The 25,895-nt window shown below is 49.5% G+C and overlaps 1 protein-coding gene across 6 annotated transcripts in view; it reads right to left on the bottom strand.

Moving 5' to 3' along the window:
* LOC139436091 (CD99 antigen-like) overlaps window positions 1–12,702 on the bottom strand; it is a 46,082-nt gene extending 33,380 nt beyond the window's left edge. For 5 of the 6 annotated variants that reach the window (XM_071213459.1, XM_071213460.1, XM_071213461.1 and 2 more), the window contains exon 1: window positions 12,558–12,692. In XM_071213459.1, coding sequence (XP_071069560.1) covers window positions 12,558–12,627 — 70 coding nt within the window. In that variant the 5' untranslated portion in view covers window positions 12,628–12,692. Of the gene's footprint in view, window positions 1–12,557 lie in introns of all 6 variants that reach the window. The other variant, XM_071213463.1, reaches the window with a different exon arrangement.
* Between the last annotated feature and the right edge of the window lie 13,193 nt (window positions 12,703–25,895).

Below are 25,895 nucleotides of genomic sequence, written 5' to 3'. Positions count from 1 at the left end.
TCTTCAATGCCTGGCTTGCTTCACTCAACGTAAGGTCCTCAAGATTCATCCTTGTTATCCCGTTTATAGGTACTGTTTTCCCTCTTACAGCTGAGTAGAATTCCATTTATATATACACCACGTTTTATTTATCCATTCATCTCTTGATGGGCATTTGGGTTGATTCCAACTTTGGGCAATAGTGAATAATGCTGCTGTAAACAGCACTGAGGAGACAGTGGCCACGGGAGGTGCTGAGGGCAGGGAGAGGGAAGAAGAGATGAGATGTGGGGGCATTTTCGGGACTTGGAGTTGTCCTGGGTGGTGCTGCAGGGACAGATGCTGGACATTCTATATCCTGCCATAACCCAGAATGGACTGGGGGAGAGTGTGATCTACAATGTAAACTATAATCCATGCAGTGCAGCAGTGCTCCCAAAATGTATTCACCAAATGCAACGAATGTGCCACGATTGATGAAAGAGGTTGTTGATGTGGGAGGAGTGGGGTGGGGTGAGGAGTATGTGGAAATCTCTTATATTTTTTAATCTAACATTTTGTGTGATCTATGTATGTTTCAATAAAAGACAATTTTTTAAAAAAGGGAAAAAAAAGTCATTGATTCTCGTCATCACAGACAGTGACATTCCAATCAGGTTGTCACGAATGCCGAATTCGCGAATTCCAACCCCCCCCCCCCCCACCCCCCCCCGGCGAGACGCAGGGGGCTGTTCCCTCAAGCTTCCGGTTCACCACATGGCCATCCACCAACCCGTCCCCAGCTTGGGTGAATGTGCTTTGTGGAAAGACACCTGACTGAATATATGTTTTGTTTTAAAAGATTTATTTATTTTTTTCTCTCCCCTCCCCACCCGGTTGTCTGTTCTCTGTCCATTTGCTGTGTCGTCTTCTTTGTCTGCTTCTGTTGTTGTCAGCGGCACAGGAATCTGTGTTTCTTTTTGTTGCGTCATCTTGCTGTGTCAGCTCTCCGTGTGGGCGGCCGCCATTCCTGGGCAAGCTGCACTTTCTTTTGCGCTGGGCGGCTCTCCTTACGGGGTGCACTCCTTGCGCGTGGGGCTCCCCCTACGCGGGGGACACCCCTGCGTGGCAGGGCACTCCTTGAGCGTATCAGCACTGTGCATGGGCCCAACTCCACATGGGTCAAGGGAGGCCCGGGGTTTGAACCGCAGCCCTCCCATATGGTAGACGGATGCCTTATCCACCCGGCCAAGTCCGCTTCCCTAAATATCCTTTTTTTTTTTTTAAGATTTATTTATTTCTCTCCCCTCCCTCCCCCCCAGTTGTCTGCTCTTTGTGTCCATTCGCTGTGTGTTCTTCTGTGACCGCTTCTATTCTAATCAGCGGTACCGGGAATCTGTGTTTCTTTTTGTTGCGTCATCTTGCTGTGTCAGCTCCCCGTGTGTGCCATTCCTGGGCAGGCTGCTCTTTCTTTCACGCTGGGCGGCTCTCCTTACGGGGTGCACTCCTTGCGCGTGGGGCTCCCCTACACGGAGGACACCCCTGTGTGGCAGGGCACTCCTTGCACGCATCAGCACTGCACATGGGCCAGCTCCACACGGGTCAAGGAGGCCCAGGGTTTGAACCGTGGCCCTCCCATGTGGTAGACGGACGCCCTAACCACTGGGCCAAGTCCGCTTTCCCTGAATGTATGTTTTTGATTCACTGCCAGTGAACACACGGCCAACGGCACCACCGCTCGCCAAACGAAGCTGATGTCCACGCGGGTCCTCTCCGAAAGACACATCCCAGCCTCCTTGCACTTAAAAAACGCTAGACACGGCTTCAGCACTGGGCCGGGGGTCATTTTAACCAGTGACATCACCCACAAAAAATGAGCAATATGTAGCAATAAACCGACCACAGAAAGGCACTTGTTCATAGCATGAGCGCTGAAAAGGGAACGCGGGGCATAATGCTGCTCAACCTCAGCTGGAAAAACGTGGGCGCTGGGCCACTCGTATTTTTTTCCCTTGTTTTGCACAACCTCAGATGACCACAGAAGCCCCTGCCCGTGCAGATCTGGGGAGTTCCAAATAAATCTCAGTCAGCAGGCGGAATTCACAGAAAAGGAATTCAAGCACACTGAGGATTCAGAGTACTTAACGGTGCTGTGTATTAAGGACATAGATTCAGACAACATAATTATACTAGTTGCCATGACATTCAGCAAATACTGCTGCTTCCCTCTAAAATTTAAAATATCCCCGGCACCTTCCGCAACCCACTATAATGCCGTGGGGTGCCTTGGCACACGGTTTGGGAAACTGCAGCCCATCTCACGCTGTATCTCCCGCCCTTTCCTTGGCCAGAAAGGCTCATCCCCCTCTTTCCACACCTGGAAAACTCCTATTCATACTGCAAAGCCCTGGACAAAGGACGCCTCTTCCAAGAAGCCCTCTGCAGCCCCTCCCGGCCAGGACGGACAAAGCATCTCGACGGTGCGCGCGGGTGATTCAGGCACACAAAAACGGTTTTGAGAAAATCCTGGAGTCAGGAGGGGTGACACCAAGGCCAAGCCCCCCAGCCAATTAAATCAGAATTCCCAGGGACAGGACCCAGGACCCAGGGACCCAGGTTTAAAGCCTCCCGATGGCACGGCAACTTTGTCCAGCTCTGCAGACCACGGCTAGGGCATTTCTACTTTGCTTAATACTTTTCCGAACCGTCCCCCTCTGCCCTGGTGGCCACTCCCACCCTGCCTCCGCGCTGCTGACCAGAGGGCCCTGTGAGCTAAAGCTCCACGTTCCTCACAGGTGGCCACCGAAAACACCCACCCTCTGGCTCCTGCAGCACCATCGGCAGGCAATAACCCAGCGCCCCCCGTTACTGCTTCTTGCTTGCCCAGCAGCCTTGCCTGCAGGTGCACAATCGCCCACACCTGCTTCTCTTTCTACACCCCCTCCATCCCCAAGTCCAGCCTCCCCCTTCACATCCGGCTTCCTCTTTGCTCACTCTCCAAGCCTCTGCACGGAGATGAAGGCTCTGCTTCCAGCCCCCTCACGTGCCCCGGGCTTGCTCACCCCCCGTGGCATGTATCCCACGGCACCACATCGACAAAGCAGGGCATTGGGGCATTGGGGCAAAGTCTTCTTCTTCTCTGCAGTCCCAGCCACCAGTGCAGAAATGCAGCATTCAATCCACGCAGGTTGGAGAGGTGCCTGAAGGAGCTACTGCAGGGGACGAACGGGTGGGCAGATGGGACGGGGTGGATGGATGAGTGGAGAGACGAGTGTGGGGGGATTGATGCATGCATGGGTGGGTGGGTGTGGGTGGATGGTGAGCAGATGGATGGGGGGGATAGGAGGGTGGATAGTGGGTGAGTGGATGGGGGGATGGGGAGAGGATGAATCAATGGATGGGTAGGTGGATGGATGATGGATGGGGTGGGTGGATGGATGGGTGAGTGGGTGGAAAGATGGACGGATGGATGGATGGTTGGATAGATGGGTGGGGTGGGTGGATGGGTAGATGGGTGATGGATGGACAGATGGATGGATGGATGGACAAATAGATAAGTGGGTAGGTGAGTGGATGAATAGGATAGAAGGATGGATGGATGGATGGTGAGGGAATGTGCGAATGGATGGATGGGTGGGTGAGTGGGTGGATGGATGGATGGGTGGGTAAGTGGGTGGAAAGATGGAAGGATGGTTGGATGGATGGGTAGTTGGGTGGATGGATGAATGGATGGATGGACGGGATGGACGGGTGGATGGACAAATGGATGGATGGATGGATGGATGGATGGGTGGATGGACAAATGGATGAGTGGGTAGGTGAGTGGATGGATAGAAGGCAGGAAGGATGGAAGGATGGAAGGACGGATGGACTGGATGGATGGGTGGGTGGGTGGGTGCCGTGGGTGGATGGATGGATGGATGACTGGGTGGTGTGGATCAATGGATGGGAAGGAAGGTGGGTGGGTGGATGGATGGATGGACGAGTGGGTGGGGGACTGATGGATGGGTGCGTGGGTGAATACATGGATGAGTACATGGGGGACTGATGAAGGGTAATGAGTGGATGGATGGGTTGGGGGGAGAGATGGAAGACAAATTGATGGATAAGTGGATAGATAAGTGAGGGGGGTGTTGATGGAAAGGGTAGTAGGAGTGGGTGGGTGAAGGGTGGAAGGATGGACAGATGGAGGGGTAGGTGGATGGATGGGAGGATGGACAGATACATGGGTAGGTTGGTGGGTGGATGGATACATGGGTGGATGTGGACGGATGGACACATGGGGTGAGTGAGTTGCAGAGACCTCATGCCTCGTCTGAGACGAGTTCACTCTGAGGATTAAGCAGCACAGGGGGCCTTCCCTGACAAACGCTCCCTTGCAGACTGTGTCTGCTTTAGCTAACCACAGGCCAGTCCCTCAACTCACACCCCACGAGGGCCCTGGCTGAGCCACGTGGTCCACACGGCTCCTCCTGGAGAGTGCTGTGCTGCTGGCTCACGCGGCGCCTCTTCAGTCCTTTGTCCTCCATGCTACACGTCCAGAGACAGCTGCTCTGTGGTTTGAGCTTGGGGGGGGGGGGGGGGAAGGAAACCTCTGGAACAGGCCCAGCACTGGCCCACCTCATGGGGGCAGCCACGCCCAGGACACTCACTGGGGCAGCCACGCCCAGGACAGCCTGAACCACTGGCTCCTCCAAGCTCTCGCTCTCTCAGAGTCTATTTCCCCACCTCCGTTCCTCTCCTCCCTTCAGCCCCCTGATGATTTCTAACTCACCCGCTCATAATTCAAAACCGAAGATATTTAAATGCCATCCTATAATCAACATTGTCACGTTCATCCTAATTGAAAGAAATGGTCGAATTTATGCTCATCAAAGAAACAAAAGAAGGGCCGGCCGGGTTCAAGCAAGTATTGCAAATGAAACCCAGAGCTAAGGGGAAAAGGAGAACGTTTGGTAAAACGACAGTCCAGTGGTTCTCAACCAGCCACGCGTTAGGACTTCCTGAGAGGCTCTTAAAAACCCTGGGCGCAAGCTCATAAAGGAGAGCGTGCGGGCGGAGTTTGGGTGAGGGATTATTTTTACAAGCTCCCATGGAGCCTGGTACAGCCCTGGCCGAGCTGAGAACCTCAGCTCTGAGTCTCTGGAATTCATTGCTGGGTGAGGCAGAGCAAGTTTGTGTTTGATAGTCCCCCGGGCATCAGGTGAGAAGGCGGATGGAGGGAGGCAGAAATGTACAGTGCTGACTCTGGCAGGTTCTTAGCCTGAGCATGGGACACAGCCGCACTTAACATAATTGATTTTTCCTTGCAATCCCAAGTCTTTTACCAAATGCATTTTTAAAATGACTCTGAGAGTGAGAGCTCTTTATGACTCCCCCGAGTGCCCAAAGGGGTCCAGGGGACACAGCAGTCAGGGACTCTTGCATGAGTCCAGCAAAAACATTGATGGGGATGGAGCAGAGATCTGAAAGAAGAAAACAGAAATGAAGAAAGGGGATGGGTTGAGAGAGATTGAGGAAATTCAATCAACAGGATTTGCTAACACATCCAATGTGGGAGGAAGGAGATGGCAGGACTGGGACTATGATGCTTCTGTTTGAGAATATGGGCAAATGGTCATATCATAAAAGATAAGACTGAAGGAGGGGATGCAGACCAGGGAGGAATAATGAGGCGCTTTGGCTACAGGGCATTGAGACACCACTGCTCATTGCTTAGACTCAAAGGTCAGGCCTGTGGGTGAGAGCCTAGGAGGACAAGAGGGGACATCCCAGGGGGTGGACAGGGGGGATTGCTCTGCTGTCACTGTACACAGTATTAGCTGAGGCTAAACTTCCTCTCTGTTGACCCAGCTCCACAGTTCGTTCCCGAACTAAGCCCCAGCTTGTTATTTTGCAGGATGCAGATTGCAACCCACAGCCCGGTGAAGATGCTTGGGATTGCATGATGGCAAGATAAAGTGTATCTTCAACTGGAGACCGTCTGTGACACGCTGGTGCAGCTGCTTCACGGGGAAGAGGTGTTGGCGCTGGGAGCCCTGGGGTGGAATCCAGGTACGGCCAAGGTGCAGCTCAGCTGTGGTGCTCGGCTAAGTTCCCTGCAGCGAGGCTGTCTGCCCTCGCCCCCTACCACTGCATCCCGTCCTTGCAGGTTGCCCACTGACACCGTGAATAACCATCTTCAAGCCCTCGGAAACCAGGTCTAGTTGACTGCCAAACCCCGCCCTCTGCTGCTACAGTGTTGCTCTGCAAAAAAGAGGAGTCCAGAAACGAGGACAATTAAAATGCAGTGCATGACCCCAGACCACTTCCAAGAACAGACAAGAAAATGCCCAATAGGCCATTATTGGGACAGCTGGGAAAATTGGAATATAGACGGTCAGCTCTGTATCAGTGCTAAGTTCCTTGGACTTGACAGCTTGTATTTAAGGTGGTGATATAAATGGGCACCCATGTTTGTAGGGATTCTATGTGGAAATATTAAGTGTTAGGGGAGCACGATGTATGCAACCTTCTCACAAATGATTAGATGATAGAGATAGACAGAGGTAGAAAGAGATAAATAGATAAGAGAGATGATAGACATATAGATACAACTATAGATAGATGATAAACAGATCTAAATATGGCGGCGGACTTGGCCCAGTGGTTGGGGCGTCCGTCTGCCACATGGGGAGGTCCACGGTTTCAAACCCTGGGCCTCCTTGACCCGTGTGGAGCTGGCCCACGCACAGTGCTGATGCGCGCGAAGGAGTGCCGTGCCACGCAGGGGTGTCCCTGCGTAGGGGAGCCCCACGCTCAAGGAGTGCACCCCGTGAGGAGAGCCACCCAGCACGAAAGAAAGTGCAGCCTGGCCCAGGAATGGCGCCACACACACGGAGAAATGACACAACAAGATGATGCAACAAAAAGAGACACAGATTCCCGTGCCGACCACAACAGAAACGGACAAAAACAAGAACATGCACCAAATGGACACAAGAGAACAGACAACTGGGTGGGGGGGGGGGGGGGGGAGAGAAATAAATAAATCTTTAAAAAAATAGATTTAAATAGATGATAAAGTAAAATAAAATCATAGATGATAGATAATAGATCAATGATAAATAGATGATGGATAGAATCGACAGATGAGAAAGAATTAAATAACAAATGTGGCAAACACTAGTAGTTGGTAAATCTGGGGGGGTATGTTTGAGTTCTACGTAGTGTTTTTGCATTCTTTGCAAATTTGGGGAGTATATTTGAGTTCTGTGTGTTATTCTGCAAATACCCTGTAAGTATGGAGTTATTTTAAAAAATTTTAAAATTAGAGAAAAAATAAAAATCTAACAATTCTCACCCCTTCATCAAGTGAGTTTCATCTTGTGCTGAGTAAATAAAAAAGAGACCATTGCAATTCCTAGCTAGATTTGAATCCACACACTTCTCTGAGAGAAAGCTAAAGACCATGGTTAACTCGCAATATCGGGGTTCTTGCAGTGTTTACAAAACCTCCACGCCTCCAAGTCCATTTACCCTAAAGACAGTGTGCCCTGGCAATTCTGGTCCACTGTATTCCTGATGAAATGTCTGCATTTTCTGGTCTGCATTCCCTTATAACGCTGCAAACACTGAGGCAATGCAGAAAGAGAAGAATCCAGAATTCTTTGGCCACATTCTCCACAGCTGACTCATGTCTTCCAGGCAGGCAAAATTTTAACAGTCTCACTACACCGGATGCCTCCTTAATAAGGGCTGTTGATCCCATTAATGTCAGTTCATTCTTTTTTAAAAGCACCCCTGGAATCATTAATTTGCTTTTCAAAGATTGCTGATTAACTGTGACTCCTCAAAACTGAGGAACTCTGCCAGACAACTTTTTACAAAGACAAAGGGACTGTCTTGCCAAAGTAAAGTGATTTGAGAAGGTTTAGATTTGCAAGAGCTTTCAAACTAGTTCCACAACCATCCACAGTGACACAGGCATTTCCACCCCATTGGGGAGAAATGGAACAAAGCTTTTCCTGCAATCCTTACTCAGCAAAGCCTGGGTGCCACTCGGATGTTTTTCTACTCCAATCTATTTCACTTTTTTCCTTTACAATACAAGTAGCTGGCTTCACCTCAGATTTCTTCAGCACCCTTTCCTGCATCTCCACCTGCAATTTGAGAAACACTGGCTTGAAGGGTTCATGTCGCTAGAGGGAGGAAAAAGCAAGTTTCTGGTTTCCTGTTTAGGGGAATTGTTAATAATAGGAATGGATTATGGTAACGCCGAGTCATACCGAGACAAAGCTGAAACAGACCCACGTGCTATCCCCCCAAAACCGACGTGGAAACTAGAAGGTGAACAGAAAATTCAAGAAGAGGAAGTCATGCTGGCACAGAAAGAAGTGAAGAGAGAGCAGTACCTCAAGAAAGGCAAACAGAAACTTTGATTAGCTACAGTCTTTCACCCAAGAGACTGGCAGAAACAAAAAAGAACGAGGTTTCGGCTGTCCATGGCCAAACCAGAGATTCCACCGGGCAAGGATGAAGTCAAGTCTTAAAGCAATATGGCGGCACCTAGTAGACCGAAAACATGAGCGTCCAGACCTACAACACTCCCGGAACTGATAAGCCCCAGACGTAAAGTGCTTTCTCAAAAACAAGGATCTTGTGTCTTCAGCTCTCCCCAGGTGAGATGTGCTGAAGCTTCGTCCACAAAGAAGGCGCAAAGGCACCGAGTTTCATGAAATGGAATTAAATCGGAAGGTGAAGAGCAGGCAGCAAGGGAAGGCATGATGATGGACCATCCAAAGCATTTCCTCTGCTCGATCTCTTAACGACTTGGACACACACCCACAGGGGTACAAGGCAAAGGCCAAGAAGATTCCAGAAAACAAGCCACGCCTGCCCCGGAGAGGTACCTCCCTCGGACCCGTTCAATGAATTCCAGCTGCCCCGGGTGTTTGCGTTTTCAGGCAGCCGAGGACGGCGCACAAACGCGCAGAACGAAACCGTCTTGGTCGACGGCTCGCCACGTGGCGCCGGATTCGGCGTCCCAAATCCATTTTGCACAATCCCACAGGATGAGCTCCCATCACTCACGCGGGGGACCGATTTCCGCTTACTCACTGGGGTCACGTTACAGTCTGGGATAAATGCCACTCGACCACCACGGCTTCCACCCAGCAGCTCCTGCGGATTCCAATGCTGGGCTCCAGGGGTTCTCAACCACGGCAAAACTGACATTTGGAGTCGGGTCATTTGGTGGTGGGGGGGGGGGTCCCCATGAGCCTCCCCACCCACTAGATGCCAGCAGCATCCACCTCTTTCCCCAGCTGTGACAACCAAAAGGGTCTCCAGGCGTTGCCCGGTTGGGAAGGCTGCTCTCATTAAAGCTCAATAGTCCACTCTTTTCTTTTCCAGCTTCACGGTCCCCGCAGCCACTCCCAGGAGAATTTCTGAGGACCTGGGACCCCCAGGGCCCGAACCCAGACCCACTGGGGTTTTGTACTCAGAACGGACACTGAGCCAAACACATATTTGTATGGGAATGTGTGTTCTAAGATCCACCTACTTTTCTGCTAAAGGCCCGTTTGTACCTTTGGCACAGCCTGTTCCTACTTCGTCTCCAGATGTGGGTGGGTTGGGAGGGGAAGGTCAGCGAGAGACCCCCAAAGACACCCAGGGGTACTCGAGGTCGGTCCTCGCTCGGTGGGAGAAGCTGGCTCCTTCTCACCTCCAGGTCCCTGCCAGCCAGCACATCCACGCTCCCCGGCTCTGCCCCCACACCCTTCCGTCCTTTTTGTCGAAGGAATGAACAAATCTCACCATTGTTATAGCATAGCCTGTGCATGAGTTCAAGCTTATTTAATTCCGTATCCAAGTGTGCCTAGCTTCTAGAAAGCCAATTAAGTAATAGAAGCCCTACAGACTTTAAATATTCAGAAAGGATGTACACTGAATGTGAATTTAAAGTCACATCCAGATGGAATGTGGGTGATACGGTAACTCAAGCTTACCTGGAAAGTGGGTGATAGGCTAGTTCAAGCTTAGCTGGTTTTCAAACAAATGGTTAAACCCTAAAAAACTAACAAAGTCTAACTAAACCTCTCCTGGCCCCACCCCATGTGTCTCTTGTATAAAAATAACCTAAAACTTCTATTCCGGGTTCAGCAGACTCCTGGCCCGACCGGTGGTAATAAATCTTCCTTCTCAGAGATTCCTGAGTCCTGGCCCTCAAAATGTGATCATTGAATCCTCTCTGTTTCCCTTACAGTTAGCCACAGTGAGCAACCAAAGGGGGTCATTCTGGGTTAATATTGCTGTGGCTTTGTTTAGAGGTTGTTTGTTCCGAGGCCCAAAGAATATAAGGCCACTCCCTGCTTGGCACCGAGCTCTGTCAGCTCACTTCAAGCCCCAGTCACTATTTTAAATTAAAATTTAAAGAAAAAAAATAGGGTTGTACAACACAAAGAAGGAACCTAAGGTAAACCATGGATTATCATTAATAGCCCAATTGTAACAACATTCTTTCATCAATTGTAACAAATGTACCACCCTAATGCAACAATGTAACAACCATACCACCCTAATGCAACAAATTAACCACATATCAAATGTACCACCCTAATGCAACAAGTTAACAATGTAACAAAGGTACCACCCTAATGCAACAAGTTAACCATGGTGGGAAGGAGATAGGGAACTCTGTACTTTAGGCACGCTTCTTCTGCAAAATGACAACTTTTCTAATTAAAACAATAACGGCAACAAGAAAACACTCAAGCCCCTCAGACCCAGCAAGATTTGCCACCTGGCTGCCCGGAGATCCTTGATTATACGGCGACGATCACACTGGATGCCTCACAACCTATTTTCTTATTTGGATGCTTCTGTTCCTCAGGAGATTGTAAATTCTTGAAAGACCAGAACCTTCTCTCCTTCATCCCACGAGTGCCCAGCAATGGATCAATGAATGAATGCAAAGCTGGGCAGACACAGGGAGAACCCACCGGGCAGTTTCACGGGCAGCAGAGAGCAACCAAGAAGAGGGGAAATCTTGGTTGTGGGTGATGAACGAGATGGGGGAGAAAGGGAAAAAGTGGGAGTCCAATTCTATATCCCCCACACCAACTTCATCTTTTCTAAAGTTGACCAACTGGAAACAGCATTTCTTGGATACACAGGACACAAAAAAGAGCTTCAACCCAAGAGGAAATCCTCCCTAAAACAACAACTCATTTGCCAATCCCCAGGGCAGAGCTGGAAGCCCAAAGCCAGGACATCCCACTGCCCAAACCAGGTCGTCTCCTTCAGCTGCCCAAGGCTCAGGACACACTTTTTAAATTAGACACACCCAACACTGATAAAGACTCCCAGCAAGTCTGATATGTAACATTTTTTGTGACCTCTGTATCTTAAAAAAAATACAATTAAAAAAATTAATGGAGGTGGGGGGTGGGCAGTGGGGTATATGGAACCTCTTATGTTTTTTAATGTAACGTTTTGTGTGACCTATTAACTTTTTAGAAAGATAATTAAAATACACAGAGGAAAAACTAAAAAAACAAACGAAGTGTCCGTGCACTCATAAATGCAATGAATGTGCCACAATGACGAAAGAGGTTGTTGATGGGGGAGCAGTGGGGGCGAGGGGAGTGGGGTATACGGGAACCTCTTATATTTTTAAGTGTAACATTTTGTGTCATCTATGTAATCTTTTTTAAAAAATAAGTGTTTAAAAATGCTTCAACTCAAAGAAAAACAACAAAACGTGTCCCTACTCACATGAAAAAAAGAAACTTAAAAAGCACCCTGAGTTCTCAAACGCGGCTGCCAGCATAACCCCAATATTTAGCGAAAAGGGAGAGAGAGAAAAATAAACCACAGTTAAGGGACCGACAGGAAGTACCTAGGTTGTATGTGGGCACAGGGGCCGAGAAAGATTTTCATTCCGGGCTTCACGTTTTCAGAATTTCCTGCGGGGACAGAGGCTCAACCTGGCAAGAAAAACGCTTTATTCTGCTCTGGGCCACCAGTTCAGCAGGTCCCCGGGCGCCGGAGACGTGGAAATCTTGGGTGGCACGGAAAGGCCAAGGATTTCTGAACCTTTCGCGGGCTCAAAGTTCCCTCTCTCCGCCCCCGCCTTCCCCGAGGCCGCTCCCCAGCGGATTCCAAATTCAAGCCGCGGGCGCAGGGCGCGGCCGCCCGGGACGGCTCCCGAGAGGCCTCCGCGCCGAGCAAACTCTGGGAGGCCCCGCGCACACCCTGGCGAGCCGTCCCGCTTTAGGGGCCTGCCGGGGCCGCGGAGACGCACGCACGTGTCCGGGAAACACAAGGAAGCCCCCGGGGGGGGGGGGGGGGGGGGCTCCAGTTCTCTGCCACCTCCAGAGTTGGCGACTCGTAAAACCCGCGCTGAGGCTTCACCGCGGAGCGCGCCCGAACCCGCCTCCCAAAGGGAGTTGGAGCCCGGAACGCGCGGGCCGCTCCCGGGACGCTGGCCGCGCCGTGGGCACCGCGCGCCCCGCGGCAGAAGGAGGGGTCCCGAGGCGCCCCCTGCGCCCCTTCCCGGCCACCCCCCGCTCTTCCCGCACCCGCGCCCGCCGAGGGTCTCCCCCGCGCTCGCTCACCCTGCGGGGCGGGCGCCAGAGAGCAGAGCAGGCCGAGAAACAGCAGCGCGTGGACCGCCTGGCGCGCCATGGTGCGCCCGGAGCGCGCAGGAACCGTCCGGGAGTGGCGGGCGAGGGCGGCGGCGGCGGGAGGGAGCCGCGCGGGCGGGGCGGGCCCTGCGGCGGGGGGAGAGGGGGGTTCCTGCGGGGAGGAGGGGCTCCCGCCCCGCCCCGGCCTGCGCCCGCCTCCCGCCCCGCCCCGGCCTGCGCCCGCCTCCCACCCCGCGGCCTCTCTCCGCCCGGCCGCGGCCTGGGGACACCTCGGCGGAACCGGCGCCCCGGGGAACCGAGAGCCGGGCGGGAGGCGAGGCCGGGGCGGTACCCGCCAGGAGAGCAGAGAAACTCGCTCCGTTTCTGGGACCGCGTGGACCTTCTCCCTGCCCCCAAGGGAGCGCGCCGGGGCCCTGGCAGCAGAGAGAAACCCGTCTCGCCTCTGCCAAGTGGATCCGGCCTACCCCCGGCCCCCACCCCAAACCCCTCCCCTAACGCCCAGTCTGGAACAACAGAGCCTGGAAAGCTGCGGGGTGGGGAGCTGGCGGCCGGAACTTTGAGGAACAGCGCGCGGTCCCTCTGAGACCCACTTCGCGCGCCGGCGGCAGCTTCTCCCCCAAGCGCGGGGCGCGGGCGGGGAAGGGGGCAGAGAGGTCTGGCGGTGCGTGGGGAGGGGGCGGGTACGCGTCCCGCCGTCGCCTGGTCGGCGCCCTCCGGCACCCGGGTCTAGAGAGGAGAGGAAGCACCGACCGCAGCAGCTGTGGCCTGAGCGCCCTCCGCGGACCCGCACCTGAGATATTTTTAAAACGTTTGGCATTAGCAGCGCGTCGTTTTCCTCCAGGTTCCTGGAATAACTGCCCAGACTGACACATCCTGAGTCACGACCCGGAGTTCAACACTCAAACCACACCCAATTGTGAGACCAGCTCCGACCCTGAGCGCCCCTCCCGGCCTCCTGGGACCCCCCAGAGCGGCCTCCCTGTTCTGCTAACACGTCCCCCGCTTCGGCCGCGGGTCCGTCCAGTTTTCCAGCACCTTGGTCGCACGGGCACCCCAGCTCAAGCTCAAAGATCTCTGAAGTCTACAAAAATATGTTTTTCTTTAAATTTTTTTATTTATTTTCTTTTAAATGTTACATTAAAAAAATAGGAGGTCCCCATATACCCCACTCCCCCCTATCTCACTCCTCCCACATCAACAGCCTCTTTCATCATCGTGGCACATTCACTGCACCTGGTGAATACATTTTGGAGCACTGCTGCCCCACATGGACAGTGGTCTACATTGTAGTTTACACTCTCCCCCCGTCCACCCAGTGGGCCATGGCAGGACACACAACGTCCAGCATCCGTCCCTGCAGCACCACCCAGGACAACTCCAAGTCCTGAAAATGCCCCCACATCACACGTCTTCTTCCCTCTCTCTGCCCTCAGCAGCTACCATGGCCGCTTTCTCCACATCAGTGCTGCAGTTTCTTCCATTACTAGTCACAATAGTTCCATAGTAGAATACCAGTAAGTCCACTCTAATCCATACTCTATTCCTCCAGCCTGTGGACCCTGGGATGGTGATGTCCACTCCACGTCTACATCAAGAGGGGGCTTAGATTCCACATGGATGATGGGTACAATTCTCCTGCTTGCAGTTGTAGGCACTCTTGATTCCCTGGTGTGGTGGTTGACCATCTTCACCTCCCTGTTAGCTGACCTGGGTAAGTCCAATGAACCAGAGGGTAGGAGTTGCAAGTCTGCTGAAGCTCAGGGCCTGGCTGTCACATGGACAGTACAGAGATTCAGGTCTCCTGAGTATACATCAACCACAGGTATGGTAAAAGTAACCAAAGAGGCATGCTTTTTCAACACACCCACCCGTTGACAAGGAAGGGCGATTCCTTCTGAGCCAACAGAGTGACTGTGGTTCAGAGACTGGACGATAACGTCATCGGTTTTAAGAGAAAACTTGCCTTTGGGAAGGTCCCTCTTGGAGTCCCCCGGAACTGAAGGTCCACCGCCTTTGCTACTTACCCCAAGCACTCACTCTCCAAATTTCTGCTCCCTGGGCACAGCCTTGGAGTCAGTGGAGGACCCACGGAGCTCTGTTTCTGGAGCTAAGGGGAACCGGGGCTGCTGCAGCCACGTTGGCACCATGAGGGACGTCAATCTCAGGATGAAACAGGAAGATGGAAGAAACAAACCAGGCACTTGGAAACATGATGAACTCTGAAGCTCTCTCCCTGAGAGCTTTCCAGTTCAGCCCCATTACCTACGAGAGAAAGCTCCCACCTGGCAGATCTCCAGCCTCCTAAAATGGTTTCCGATGTGGCTGAAGTTTCCCTCCCAACCAGTAATGTTCTGGAAAGGTATAGAAGCAGCGTGCAAACACATATTAATAAATATGCATACTTACTCTCTAGCTGCTAGGTTTTTACTGTGTTTTCAATAAGATAAACCTTTGAAATACTTGTATTTCTAATTCGTTCACATGGTGTTTTTTTTTTTAAGTGCTGCCTTTCTTGGCTCAAGATAGCGATTTCCATAATATTCTGCAGAGATTTCAAAACTGGCTTCAAGAAGCTCTAACGTCCAGAATGAAAATTAATGTCATGGAAAAGGCCTTGCCCTGCTCTTCTGTAGGCCGAAGCACACGGAAATTGCCAAAATGGCTCAGCCTAAGCCTTGGTAGCTCCCAGCCTCCAGCTGAGGCTTTTAATTGTTTTACTTGAGATTTCCCTTGCTAATTCAGGTCACTTTTGTTATCCCACCCTGCCCTCTCAGCAAGTTAGAGATGTGGATAAATAATCCATCTACCCACTTACACACTCACTCGCAATTACATCCAGACTTTCCTACACTCTCACCTTCTAGGAGAGAACACGAGGTTGCCTGGCCCTTGGGCTTGGTTTGCAAAGTCACAATAAATAATAATAATAAATGCAGAAGCAAAGATTCCAAAGGAGGACCAAGACAGAACACGGCGGGCAGAATGTGCAGCGTGGCAGAAAGGCAGAAGAATACTTAGGCAGCGGTTCTGGTTGGCTGATGCCAGCTCTTCCCCTCTGTTTTTCCCTCTTTCTTTATGAGCAGACATTTTAGGGAAATCTGTTTTCCTCTCTAGGTCCGAGGGGGCACACGGCAGCCCTTTGGATACAAAGCATCCTTTGCTGAGCTCTGGTTTGTGCAGGCTGGGGGCAGAGAAACTTTATCTTCATTCCATTCACATGGCAGGTTCTCTCTTTTTTCTTTTTTCTTTATTCCCCCCCCCCCCACCCCACCCAGCTGTCTGCTCTCTGTGTCCATTCTCTGTGTGTTCTTCTGAGATCACTTCCATCCCTATCAGCGGCACGGGAATCTGTGTTTCTTTTTGTTGCGTCATCTTGCTGCATCAGCTCTCCGTGTGTGCGGCATCATTCCTGGGCAGGCTGCACTTTCTTTCACGCTGGGCGGCTCTCCTTACGGGGCGCACTCCTTGCACGCGTGGGGCTCCCCTACATGGGGGACACTCCTGCATGGCACGGCACTCCTTGCGCGCATCAGCACTGCGCATGGGCCAGCTCCACACGGATCAAGGAGACCCAGGGTTTGAACCGCGGACCTCCGGTGTGGTAGACGGATGCCCTGACCACTGGACCAAGTCTGCTTTCTGGCAGGTTCTCTTTTGTTTACATTTGGGGGTTGGTCCCCCATTCCTCTCTCTGTGGACTCTACAGAGAGTCAGACAGCTTCCTCTGGGGACTCGGGAGCAGGGACCACAGCTCTGCCCAGGCAACCCCCAGACATCTCCCCCGTATCCTTTTCCAGACTGGAGCATGGAAAGACAAAAGAGAACTAGAGAGTGCATGAATGCGAGAGCCCCATGGAGCTGCCAGTCGGCCACGCCGGGGTCACACGGCGGTGAGACTCGGCTCGGGACCCCACAGGGCATAGAGCTGCATCTGCAGCTCCTGGGGCCCCAAGATCAAGGACAGCCCAAGGCCAACGTGTCCACACACCTTCCTTCACCAAACGCCCCTGTTGGCTCGAGCACATCCGCCAAACAGTGTCAGGTTTCATTTCACCGGACTAGGTCCTAAGGGATCCTTTAAACCAGGACTTCTTCTCCTTTTTTGTTCCACGGACCCCTCGGCCAGTCAGGTGAAAACCACGGGCCCCGTCTCAGAATGTCGCGGCAGATAGTTGTATGACAGCATGTCTTTAAAAAAAATATATATATATATATAATTTATTTATTCGTCGTTGGCATGTCTTTAAATTCTAGGGTTATTCAAAATTACATTTTACAACTTGCACAGTTTCAATACCTGATAAGCTAACAAGTTTCAACACCTGTTCAAACGGTCATTTTCGGCAAACGTTGAGAGACTCGCGGTGATGATCATGAAACCATCTCCCTATGCTCACCAAGCTGTTGGCAGGTAGTTATCTGCTGCAGTCAGAACAGGCTACATCAAAATAAAAACCATGCCACATCCACACTCATGGACGACTCTTAAAACCGTTGTGTTGAATGGTTAAAGCCATGCCGAAAGAGTGCTCACTGGAAATGAAGTTCAAGAACAGGTAAACCATACTGGTAGAAATCAGAACACTTGTGGTTTTGAGGTGGGGAGGATCGACTGGAAGGGGACACAAGGGAATTAAATTCCTTGGGTGATGGGAAGACTCAACATCTTTCTTGGAGGAGTGATTACACATATAGGAATACACATTTGTCAAAACTCTGACCTGGAGTTGCCCTGCATGGTGCTCTAGGGCCAATCACCGGACATTGTAGATCCCCCCAGGGCCCACTGGATGGAACGTGGGAGAGTGTGGGCTATGATGTGGACCATTGACTATGGGGTGCAGTGATGCTCAGAGATGTACTTACCAGGTGCAATGGACGTGTCATGATGATGGGAGAGAGTGTTGCTGTGGGGGGAGTGGGGGGTGGGGGCGGGGGTTTGAATGGGACCTCATATTTTTTGAATGTAATATTTTTACAAAATGAATAAAATTTAAAAAATAAAATAAAATCTAACAAAAAAAAGAAAAGAAAAAAAAAACCTCTGACCTGACACTTAAAATATGTACATTTCACTCTATATAAGTTTAAATTTTAGAAGGGCATTCTTTTCTTACTGAACGATTCTCTTTCCCATTCCAAACTTTGGTCGTACTCCAAGGAGCCCAGTTAAACCCTCTTACACTCTACAGTGGCGTGTTCCTCTCCCGTTTTGTTTTACGATCTTTGTTTTTCTTATTGTAACTGTATCACAAAAGTTAACCTTTTTTTTTTTAAAGATTTATTTATTTCTCTCCCCTTCCCCCTCTCCCCCACCCCCTCCCCCTGCCCCGGTTGTCTGTTCTCTGTGTCTATTTGCTGCGTGTTCTTCCTTGTCTGCTTCTGTTATTGTCAGCGGCACGGGAATCTGTTTCTTTTTGTTGCGTCATCTTGTTGTGTCAGCTCTCCGTGTGTGCAGCGCCATTCCTGGGCAGGCTGCACTTTCTTTCGCGCTGGGCGGCTCTCCTTACGGGGCGCACTCCTTGCGCGTGGGGCTCCCCTACGCGGGGGACACCCCTGCGTGGCACGGCACTCCTTGCGTGCATCAGCACTGCGCATGGGCCAGCTCCACACAGGTCAAGGAGGCCCGGGGTTTGAACCGTGGACCTCCCATGTGGTAGACGGATGCCCTAACCACTGGGCCAAGTCCGCTGCCCAAGTTAACCTTTTGATCATATACTTTTTAATTCCATTTTCAATTGTTTCCTGATGTTAATATCCTTGTTCCTAAACTAGATTTCATTTACTCGGGAACATGTATTAGAAACTCCAATGATAATTGTATATTTGTCTATTTCTCTGTTCTAGTTTTCACTTTTTGCTTTATATATTTTAAGGCTATGTTATTAAATAGATATATAAAAATAAAGAATTTTTATATCTTTAAAAAAAATAAATAAATAGATCACACCCACACCAGTATATACTCACAAGAAAAATGATTTTTGAATTTTCAATCCAAGCTCACTTATCCCCTAAAATCTTTCCATGGACCCCTGGTTAAGAACCCCTGATTTTGGGAAGCGGACTTGGCCCAGTGGTTAGGGCGTCCGTCTACCACATGGGAGGTCCAGGGTTCAAACCCCGGGCCTCCTTGACCCGTGTGGAGCTGGCCCACGCGCAGTGCTGATGAGCGCAAGGAGTGCCCTGCCAAGCGGACAAAGAAGAACACGAAGCAAATAAACACACAGAACAGACAACTGGGGCGGGGGGGGGGGGGGAGAGAATTAAATAAATAAATCTTAAAAAAAAAAAAGAGCCCCTGCTTTAAACCGTTCCTATTAATCTTTTGCTACGGCAGTGCTTACTCCATGCACCCCCACCCCCACTGCTGCTTCCTGCTCCAGCTTCTCTGCCGTGTCTGCCCAGGTTCATTGCACATTTCTTTTCAATGACACCATAGCACATTCAGTCGATCAACAAACCCTTTCGAGCTCCCCCTTCTGTGGGAAGCAGCACTGAAATCACACAGCAGTGACCCTGCCCTCTTAGAGCAGCCGCCTTCTTCAATTTTCATAGCCCTTTGTTTTTGGTTACTTATTTGTTTTTGTCAGCCGCAGGGCTGAGAGCCAACACAGAGAGAAGGGACCTTTGGTTGCTTCATTACTCAAATGGATGCCAAAAGAAGGAGCTTCCTGCAAAAGCCCGTACATTTAGGCAATGACTCCTTGTCCTTTTCTTTGTCCTGCAGGAAGACGTACATGCACTGTGTTGGCTTGGAGCTACGTATCCAGAAAAACATGCTCTTGAAGTTCATCCTTTCCTGTGGGAGTGAACCCATTGCAGATAGAACCTGTTAGGAGGCTCCTTCAGGTCTGGTGGGACCCACCTCCATCAAGATCAAGTCATGATTCTCTTACGGAAGGCCTTATAAAGAAGGTCACCAAGAGGAAGCAGAGAGAGCAGTCAGGACCCGGAAGTCAACAGAAAGGAGAAGCCAGGGGGGGCCTCCATGTGACAGGAAAGTCAAGGACCCAAGATCACCGTCAGCCAGCCCAGAGCACCGCCGTCTTCTGGGAGAAAGAATCGCCTTCATGACATCTTTTTTTTTTTTTTAATTATTTATTTATTTTTTAATTACATTATGAAAAATATGAGGTCCCATTCAACCCCACCGCCCCCGCCCCCCACTCCCCCCACAGCAACACTCTCTCCCATCATCATGACACATCCATTGCACCTGGTAAGTTCATCTCTGAGCATCACTGCACCCCATAGTCAATGGTCCACATCATAGCCCAGACTCTCTCACGTTCCATCCAGTGGGCCCTGGGGGGATCTACAGTGTCCCGTAATTGTCCGTGAAGCACTATCCAGGACAACTCCACGTCCTGAAAACGCCTCCACATCTCATCTCTTCCTCCCGTTCCCCACACCCAGCAGCCCCCATGGCTACCGTTCCCACACCCATTCCACATTTTCTCTGTGGACATTGGATTGGTTGTGTCCATTGCACACCTATGTCAAGTGAGGGCTTAGATTCCACATGGGTACTGGATGCACTCCTCCCACTTCTAGTTGTAGGCGCTCTAGGCTCCATGTTGTGGTGGTTGACCTTCTTCAACTCCATGTTAGCTGAGTGGAGTAAGTCCAATAAGTCAAAGTGTAGGAGCTGAAGTCTGTTGAGGCTCTGGGCCTGGGATTCATGACGTCTTGATGTTAGACTTCTCCTAACCTCAAAACCGTGAGCCGATAAATTCCCATTGTTTAAACCAGCCCGTTGCATGGTACTTGATTTATCAGCCAGGAAACTAAAACACACACATGCACATATAAAGTATACATGCATATGTCTGTCTGTCTATCCCTACCTACCCATCCATCGTCTGCCCATCCACCCAGTCATCTGCCCCTCGCCACTGGTCTAGCCAGCCACCCACCCATCTATCATCCATTATTCATCACTCTGTCCATCTATCATCTACCTATCTATCTATCTATCATCTATCTATCTATCTATCTATCTATCTATCTATCTATCTATCTATCTATCATCTATCTTTGTCCATCTATCATCTATTTTCTATCCATCCTCCCAGCCATGCATCGATCCATTTGTCCATCCATTTTGTATCTACCCATCCTCTATCCATCCAACCATCCTTCCATTTATCTGTTTATCCATCCTCCCATCCATCCATCCACCCATTCACCTATCTATTCTCTATTATCTCTATCTACCTACCTACCTGTCATCTGCCTATCTATAACTAAATCTATCTATCCCTACCCACCTATCCATTGTACACCCATCCACCCACCCAGTCATCTATCCACCTCTCCAACTATCCACCCAGCCACCCACCCATCTATAATATCTATCACCTATTATCTATCTATCTACCTACCTACCTATATCCTTCTATCATCTGTTTTCTTTTTTTTAAAGATTTATTTTTTATTTAATTCTCCCCTTCCCTGCCACCCAGTTGTCTGCTCTCTGTGTCCATTCACTGTGTGTTCTTCTGTGACCGCTTCTATCCTTATTCACAGCACTGGGAATCTGTGTTTCTTTTTGTTGCGTCATCTTGTTGCGTCAACTCTCCATGTGTACGGCGCCATTCTTGGGCAGGCTGCACTTTCTCTCACGCTGGGCAGCTCGGCTCTCCTTATGGGGCACACTCCTCGCACGTGGGGCTCCCCTACCACGGGGGACAGCCCTGCTTGGCATGGCACTCCTTGCGTGCATCAGCACTGTGTGGGCCAGTTCCACACGGGTCAAGGAGGCCCGGGGTTTGAACCGCGGACCTCCTATGTGGTAGGCAGATGCCCTATCCATTGGGCCAAGTCTGCTTCCCTTTATCATCTATTTTCTATGTATTCATTCTCCCACCCACCCATTCATCTGTCTATTCTCTATTATCTATCTTCTATCTACCTACCTACCTATCAGCTGTCTATAATTAAATCTATCTTTCTATCCGTCTATCTGTATTTACTCATCTATCATCTGTTTATCTCTCCATCCATCCAACTATCTTGTGTCCATGTGAGAATCTAGTTTACCCCTCTTCAATGGTAAGGAATCTTGATTTTATTGAGTGTAGCAATGTGCCAACTCAGTGACTATTTCTCTAGTGTCCTTTGAAATTAGGTATGTTTGGGAAACTAATTTCCTGTCCACAGAATAAATTTAAGGAGACTTTGTTGGGTAAAACTTTTCAAAAATTTCCCAGAAAGAGGGACTGTTATGGATTGAATCACATTCTCCAAAAAGGCATCTTCAAGTCCTAATGCCTAGTCCTGTGAGAACAAAAGGATTTATAAACAGGATCTTTGAAGATGTGATTAGTTGAGGGGAGGCCAAATTGAATTGGGATGGGTCTTCATCCAATATGATTGGAGGTGGTGTACACCAAGAAAATTTGGACAGAATCAAAAATGAGACAGATGGGGAGAGAGATGGCCATTTGATGGAGGTGGAACCCAGTTAAGGACAGCTGGCAAGCCACCAGGAGAACACAGCAGACTTCAGAGAAAGCCTGATCCTATCAACACCTTGATTTTGGACTTCTAGTCTAAAAAACTGAGAGACAATAAATTTTTGTTGTTTAAGCAAGCCAGTCTGTAATACAAATCGAGGTAGGGGCAGATAACTGGCAAAGACCACTCTAGTCTATCTCTGCATCCTGCTGGGTCTGCCTGGAAAGCCAAAGTGATGACTGGAGTTGTAACAGCTATCTTGGAACAAGAGATAATCTAGAGGATGCAGCCACATTGTAAGGATCAATTAAAGAGCAAAGGAGTCAGATTTCCAGGTGGCATTGCAGATCAACTATGCCAGCCTTGGACTGACTTCTTTTATGGGTAAGAGAAATAATCTTTCATTTTACCTCTTTTGGAAGTCAGGTTTGCTCCACCTTTATCTGCACTATTATTTTTATTTCTGGTCTTTATCACCAGAGGCTGAGCCCAATTTATAACTGACACCTACTGTGAGGTCCTTAGAGGGCCAACAAAGCAGGCAGGAACTACCTGAGTACCTTCATGAGTACCTGAGTACCTGCTGCACAGGTATTACAGAGAAATTTCCTGAGTCAATGGAAGGGTAGATGGAAAGATGGATGGATGAGTGGGTAGGTGGGTGGATGGATGGATAGATGGGCGAGTGAATGGATGGATGGGTGGGTGGGTAGATGGGTGGATAAATAAATGGGTGGGTAGATAGATGGGTGGAAAATTGGATGGGTGACTGAGTGAGTGGGTGGGTGGATGGGTGGGTGGATGGATGGATGGGTGAATGGGTGGATGGGTGGATAATGCATGCATGCATGAGTGGATGGGTAGATAAATGGATGGGTGGATAGATGGATGGAAAATCGGATGGGTGACTGAGTGAATGGGTGGGTGGATGGATGGATGGATGATAGGGTAAGTGATGGGTTGGTGAATGAGTGGATGGGCAGATGGACAAAGAAGTGAAACTTCTGCTTGACATTCACATATTATTTTATAATTTGCTAAGTGTAATCACGTTGGGTAGCAGTTGTGAAGCAGGAGTATTGGGCCCATTATACCATTTCTGCTAATGAGGAAACTTCCTAGGGCCAGCAAGTTCACAGAGTGAGGGGGGCACTAAAATAAAAAACTCTTTGATTCTGAGTCTAGGCTGTTTCTACCACATTGCCTCCTAACAGCTTCCAAACCACTGGTATTTTCCTCAGCGTGTTCAAAGCAGGCTAAGATAAAGAATGAATTGTAGCCTTGAGTTTTATATGCTGGAAACTTCTTGGTTTCTAACCAGTTTTTAAAATAATAATTAATTTAGTAAAATCTTGAACACGAGAGCTTTATGCGAGTGTCTTTTTTCCAACTTAACCATAAGGTAAGTTGGGTCTTCTGCAGAAATTAAGGGATATAGGAAAGATATATCATATACAAACACCTACTTTATTCATGGAGCTAAATTTCAATGGTTGTCTGGCTCAGAATCAAGAAAGGGCCAAATTCCCAGAATCCTACATTTGAAACTTGAGGCCATTTAGCTCTAAGTTGGCTTAGATAGATAAAGACTCTTGTTGGTTGGACCCCAGGACCCAGCATGGTATGTACAGGCTGAGATAGACATAGTGATAAGGAGGAGAGACCAGTCTTAGGATCTCCAGAAGCACAAAATGTGACAGGAGCTTTCTGAATGTGGGTAAATGGTTCATCACCAAAGTTAACACATGTATTAATTCCAAAATATGTTGTTGTTCCAATTACTCTGCCTCACAAGCTACCCAGAGGTCTAAAGACTTAAGACAGCCACTGTGTGTATTTTGCTCACAAATTTGCAGTGTGGGCAGATCTTGGCCAAAGTGACTTATCTGGTCCATCCAAAGGCTGGGAACTGGCATCATCTGTAGGCTTGCTCAGGCACATTTCTGATGGTCAAGTTTGGGTGTTGGCTGAGACCTGGATAGGCAATATGATTTGTGGGGCACAGTGCAAAATGATAACATGGGGTCCCTTGTTCAAACTCTATTGAGAATATCAAGATGGCGTCAGCAGAGCATTAAACCAAGGGTGGGCCCTTCTGAGCATGGAAAGACGGCCCCGCCTAGACCTTTGAAGAGGTTGTCACCCATGTTATCTTTGTGTAGCTTCTCTGTGTGCCTTTGGGCCCTGCAGGACAAGGAGTCTGGGCTCCGAAGGCAAGTCTTCTCAGGGAGAGAGGGGGGAAATCAGGTGAAATCCTAATGTCCTTTGAAGTCATGGGGCATCACTTCTGTGATATTTCTTTTTATTTTTTAATAATTTTAAAAAAATTTCTCCCCCCCCCCAGTTGTCTGTTCTCTGTGTCTATTTGCTGCGTGATCTTCTTTGTCCGCTTCTGTTGTTGTCAGTGGCACAGGAATCTGTGTCTCTTTTTGTTGCATCAGCTCTCCATTTGTGCGACGCCATTCCTGGGCAGGCTGAACTTTCTTTCACGCTGGGCGGCTCTCCTTACGGGGTGCATTCCTTGTGCGTGGGGCTCCCGTATGCAGGGGGCACCCCTGCATGGCAGGGCACTCCTTGCACACATCAGCACTGCACATGGGCCAGCCCCACACGGGTCAAGGAGGCCCGGAGTTTGAACTGTGGACCTCCCATGTGGTAGGTGGATGCCCTATCCATTGGGCGGAGTTGGCTTCCCACTTCTGTGATATTTCATTCATCAAGGAGGCCACAAAGTACTAGCTAATTCAAAGGGGAGGAGAATTAGACTCTAGGTTCTCAAAGAGTATGTAGGACCAGAAATATCACTGTGGACATTTCTGGAAAATAAAATCAGCTACACCAATAATATGTGCATCATAACTACAGAACTGGATCAACTATATCCCAGCATCCTGAAGTGATACAATTTGAAAAATGTGTTCATTAATTCAGCCCATGTGTATTTAGCACATACTGTGTGGCAGGTCTTGTTCTACCCACTGAGCGTGCCTGGGTCAACGGAATATTTTTTCTGTCATCCAATAGCCCATTCAAGTCATTGGTGGATACTAAAAACCCAAGGTGTCCTACCCACTGTGATGTGTTCTACAAGAGATGGACACAGTGCTATGGCAGGAAAAGGAGGAAGTGGGAGACTGTGTTAAGGGTAGAGAAAAGTTCTACAAGTGTGTTTCATTTAAGCCAGGTCTTGGAGATCACATAGACATTTTCCAGATAGTAATTGGAAGGGAGTGTCTTCCAAAGGGTAGATCTGTAATAGCAAAATTATGAATGGTGGGGGGAAAATTGATGTGCCTGACTAGGACGAGGGTTGAGGACGAAGGCTGGGTCCAGGTGAGTGGCCGTGCATACATTATCAGGTAGAGCAGTCCTCATCCGTGGGTGAAAGATGTGAAAGTGGATGGCTGCTGGCTGAGGTTTGGTTGAGAAACAGAGACAGAGCAAAACGTAGTTTTATAGAGGAAAAGAGAAACAGCACAAAACATGGGGCGTATGGGGATCCCCGACATTTTTTTATGTAAAATGTATGCCATCGAAATATCTTTTAAAAAATAATAATGAAAAAATATATTTTTAAAAAGACATTAAAGAAAGGTGGGGGCTCCTGTATCCATCCAGAGAGAGATTCTAGAGCCTTAACCTAGGAGCAGGAAGGGGAGAAGGGGATCAAGTCCAGACACCTCTGGGAGGAAGGAATTGATTGTTATTATTATTTTAACTCAGATCAAGGCTATTTATTTATTGTCTTTATTTATTTTTTTTAATATTACATTAAAAAATATGAGGTCCCCATATACCCCCATATACCTCCCACTCCTTCCCCCATAGCAACAACCTCCTCCATCA

This window comes from Dasypus novemcinctus, chromosome Y (assembly GCF_030445035.2).
Source record: "Dasypus novemcinctus isolate mDasNov1 chromosome Y, mDasNov1.1.hap2, whole genome shotgun sequence".
Classification (NCBI taxonomy): domain Eukaryota; kingdom Metazoa; phylum Chordata; class Mammalia; order Cingulata; family Dasypodidae; genus Dasypus; species Dasypus novemcinctus.
This window is presented reverse-complemented; position numbering and strand designations above follow the sequence as displayed.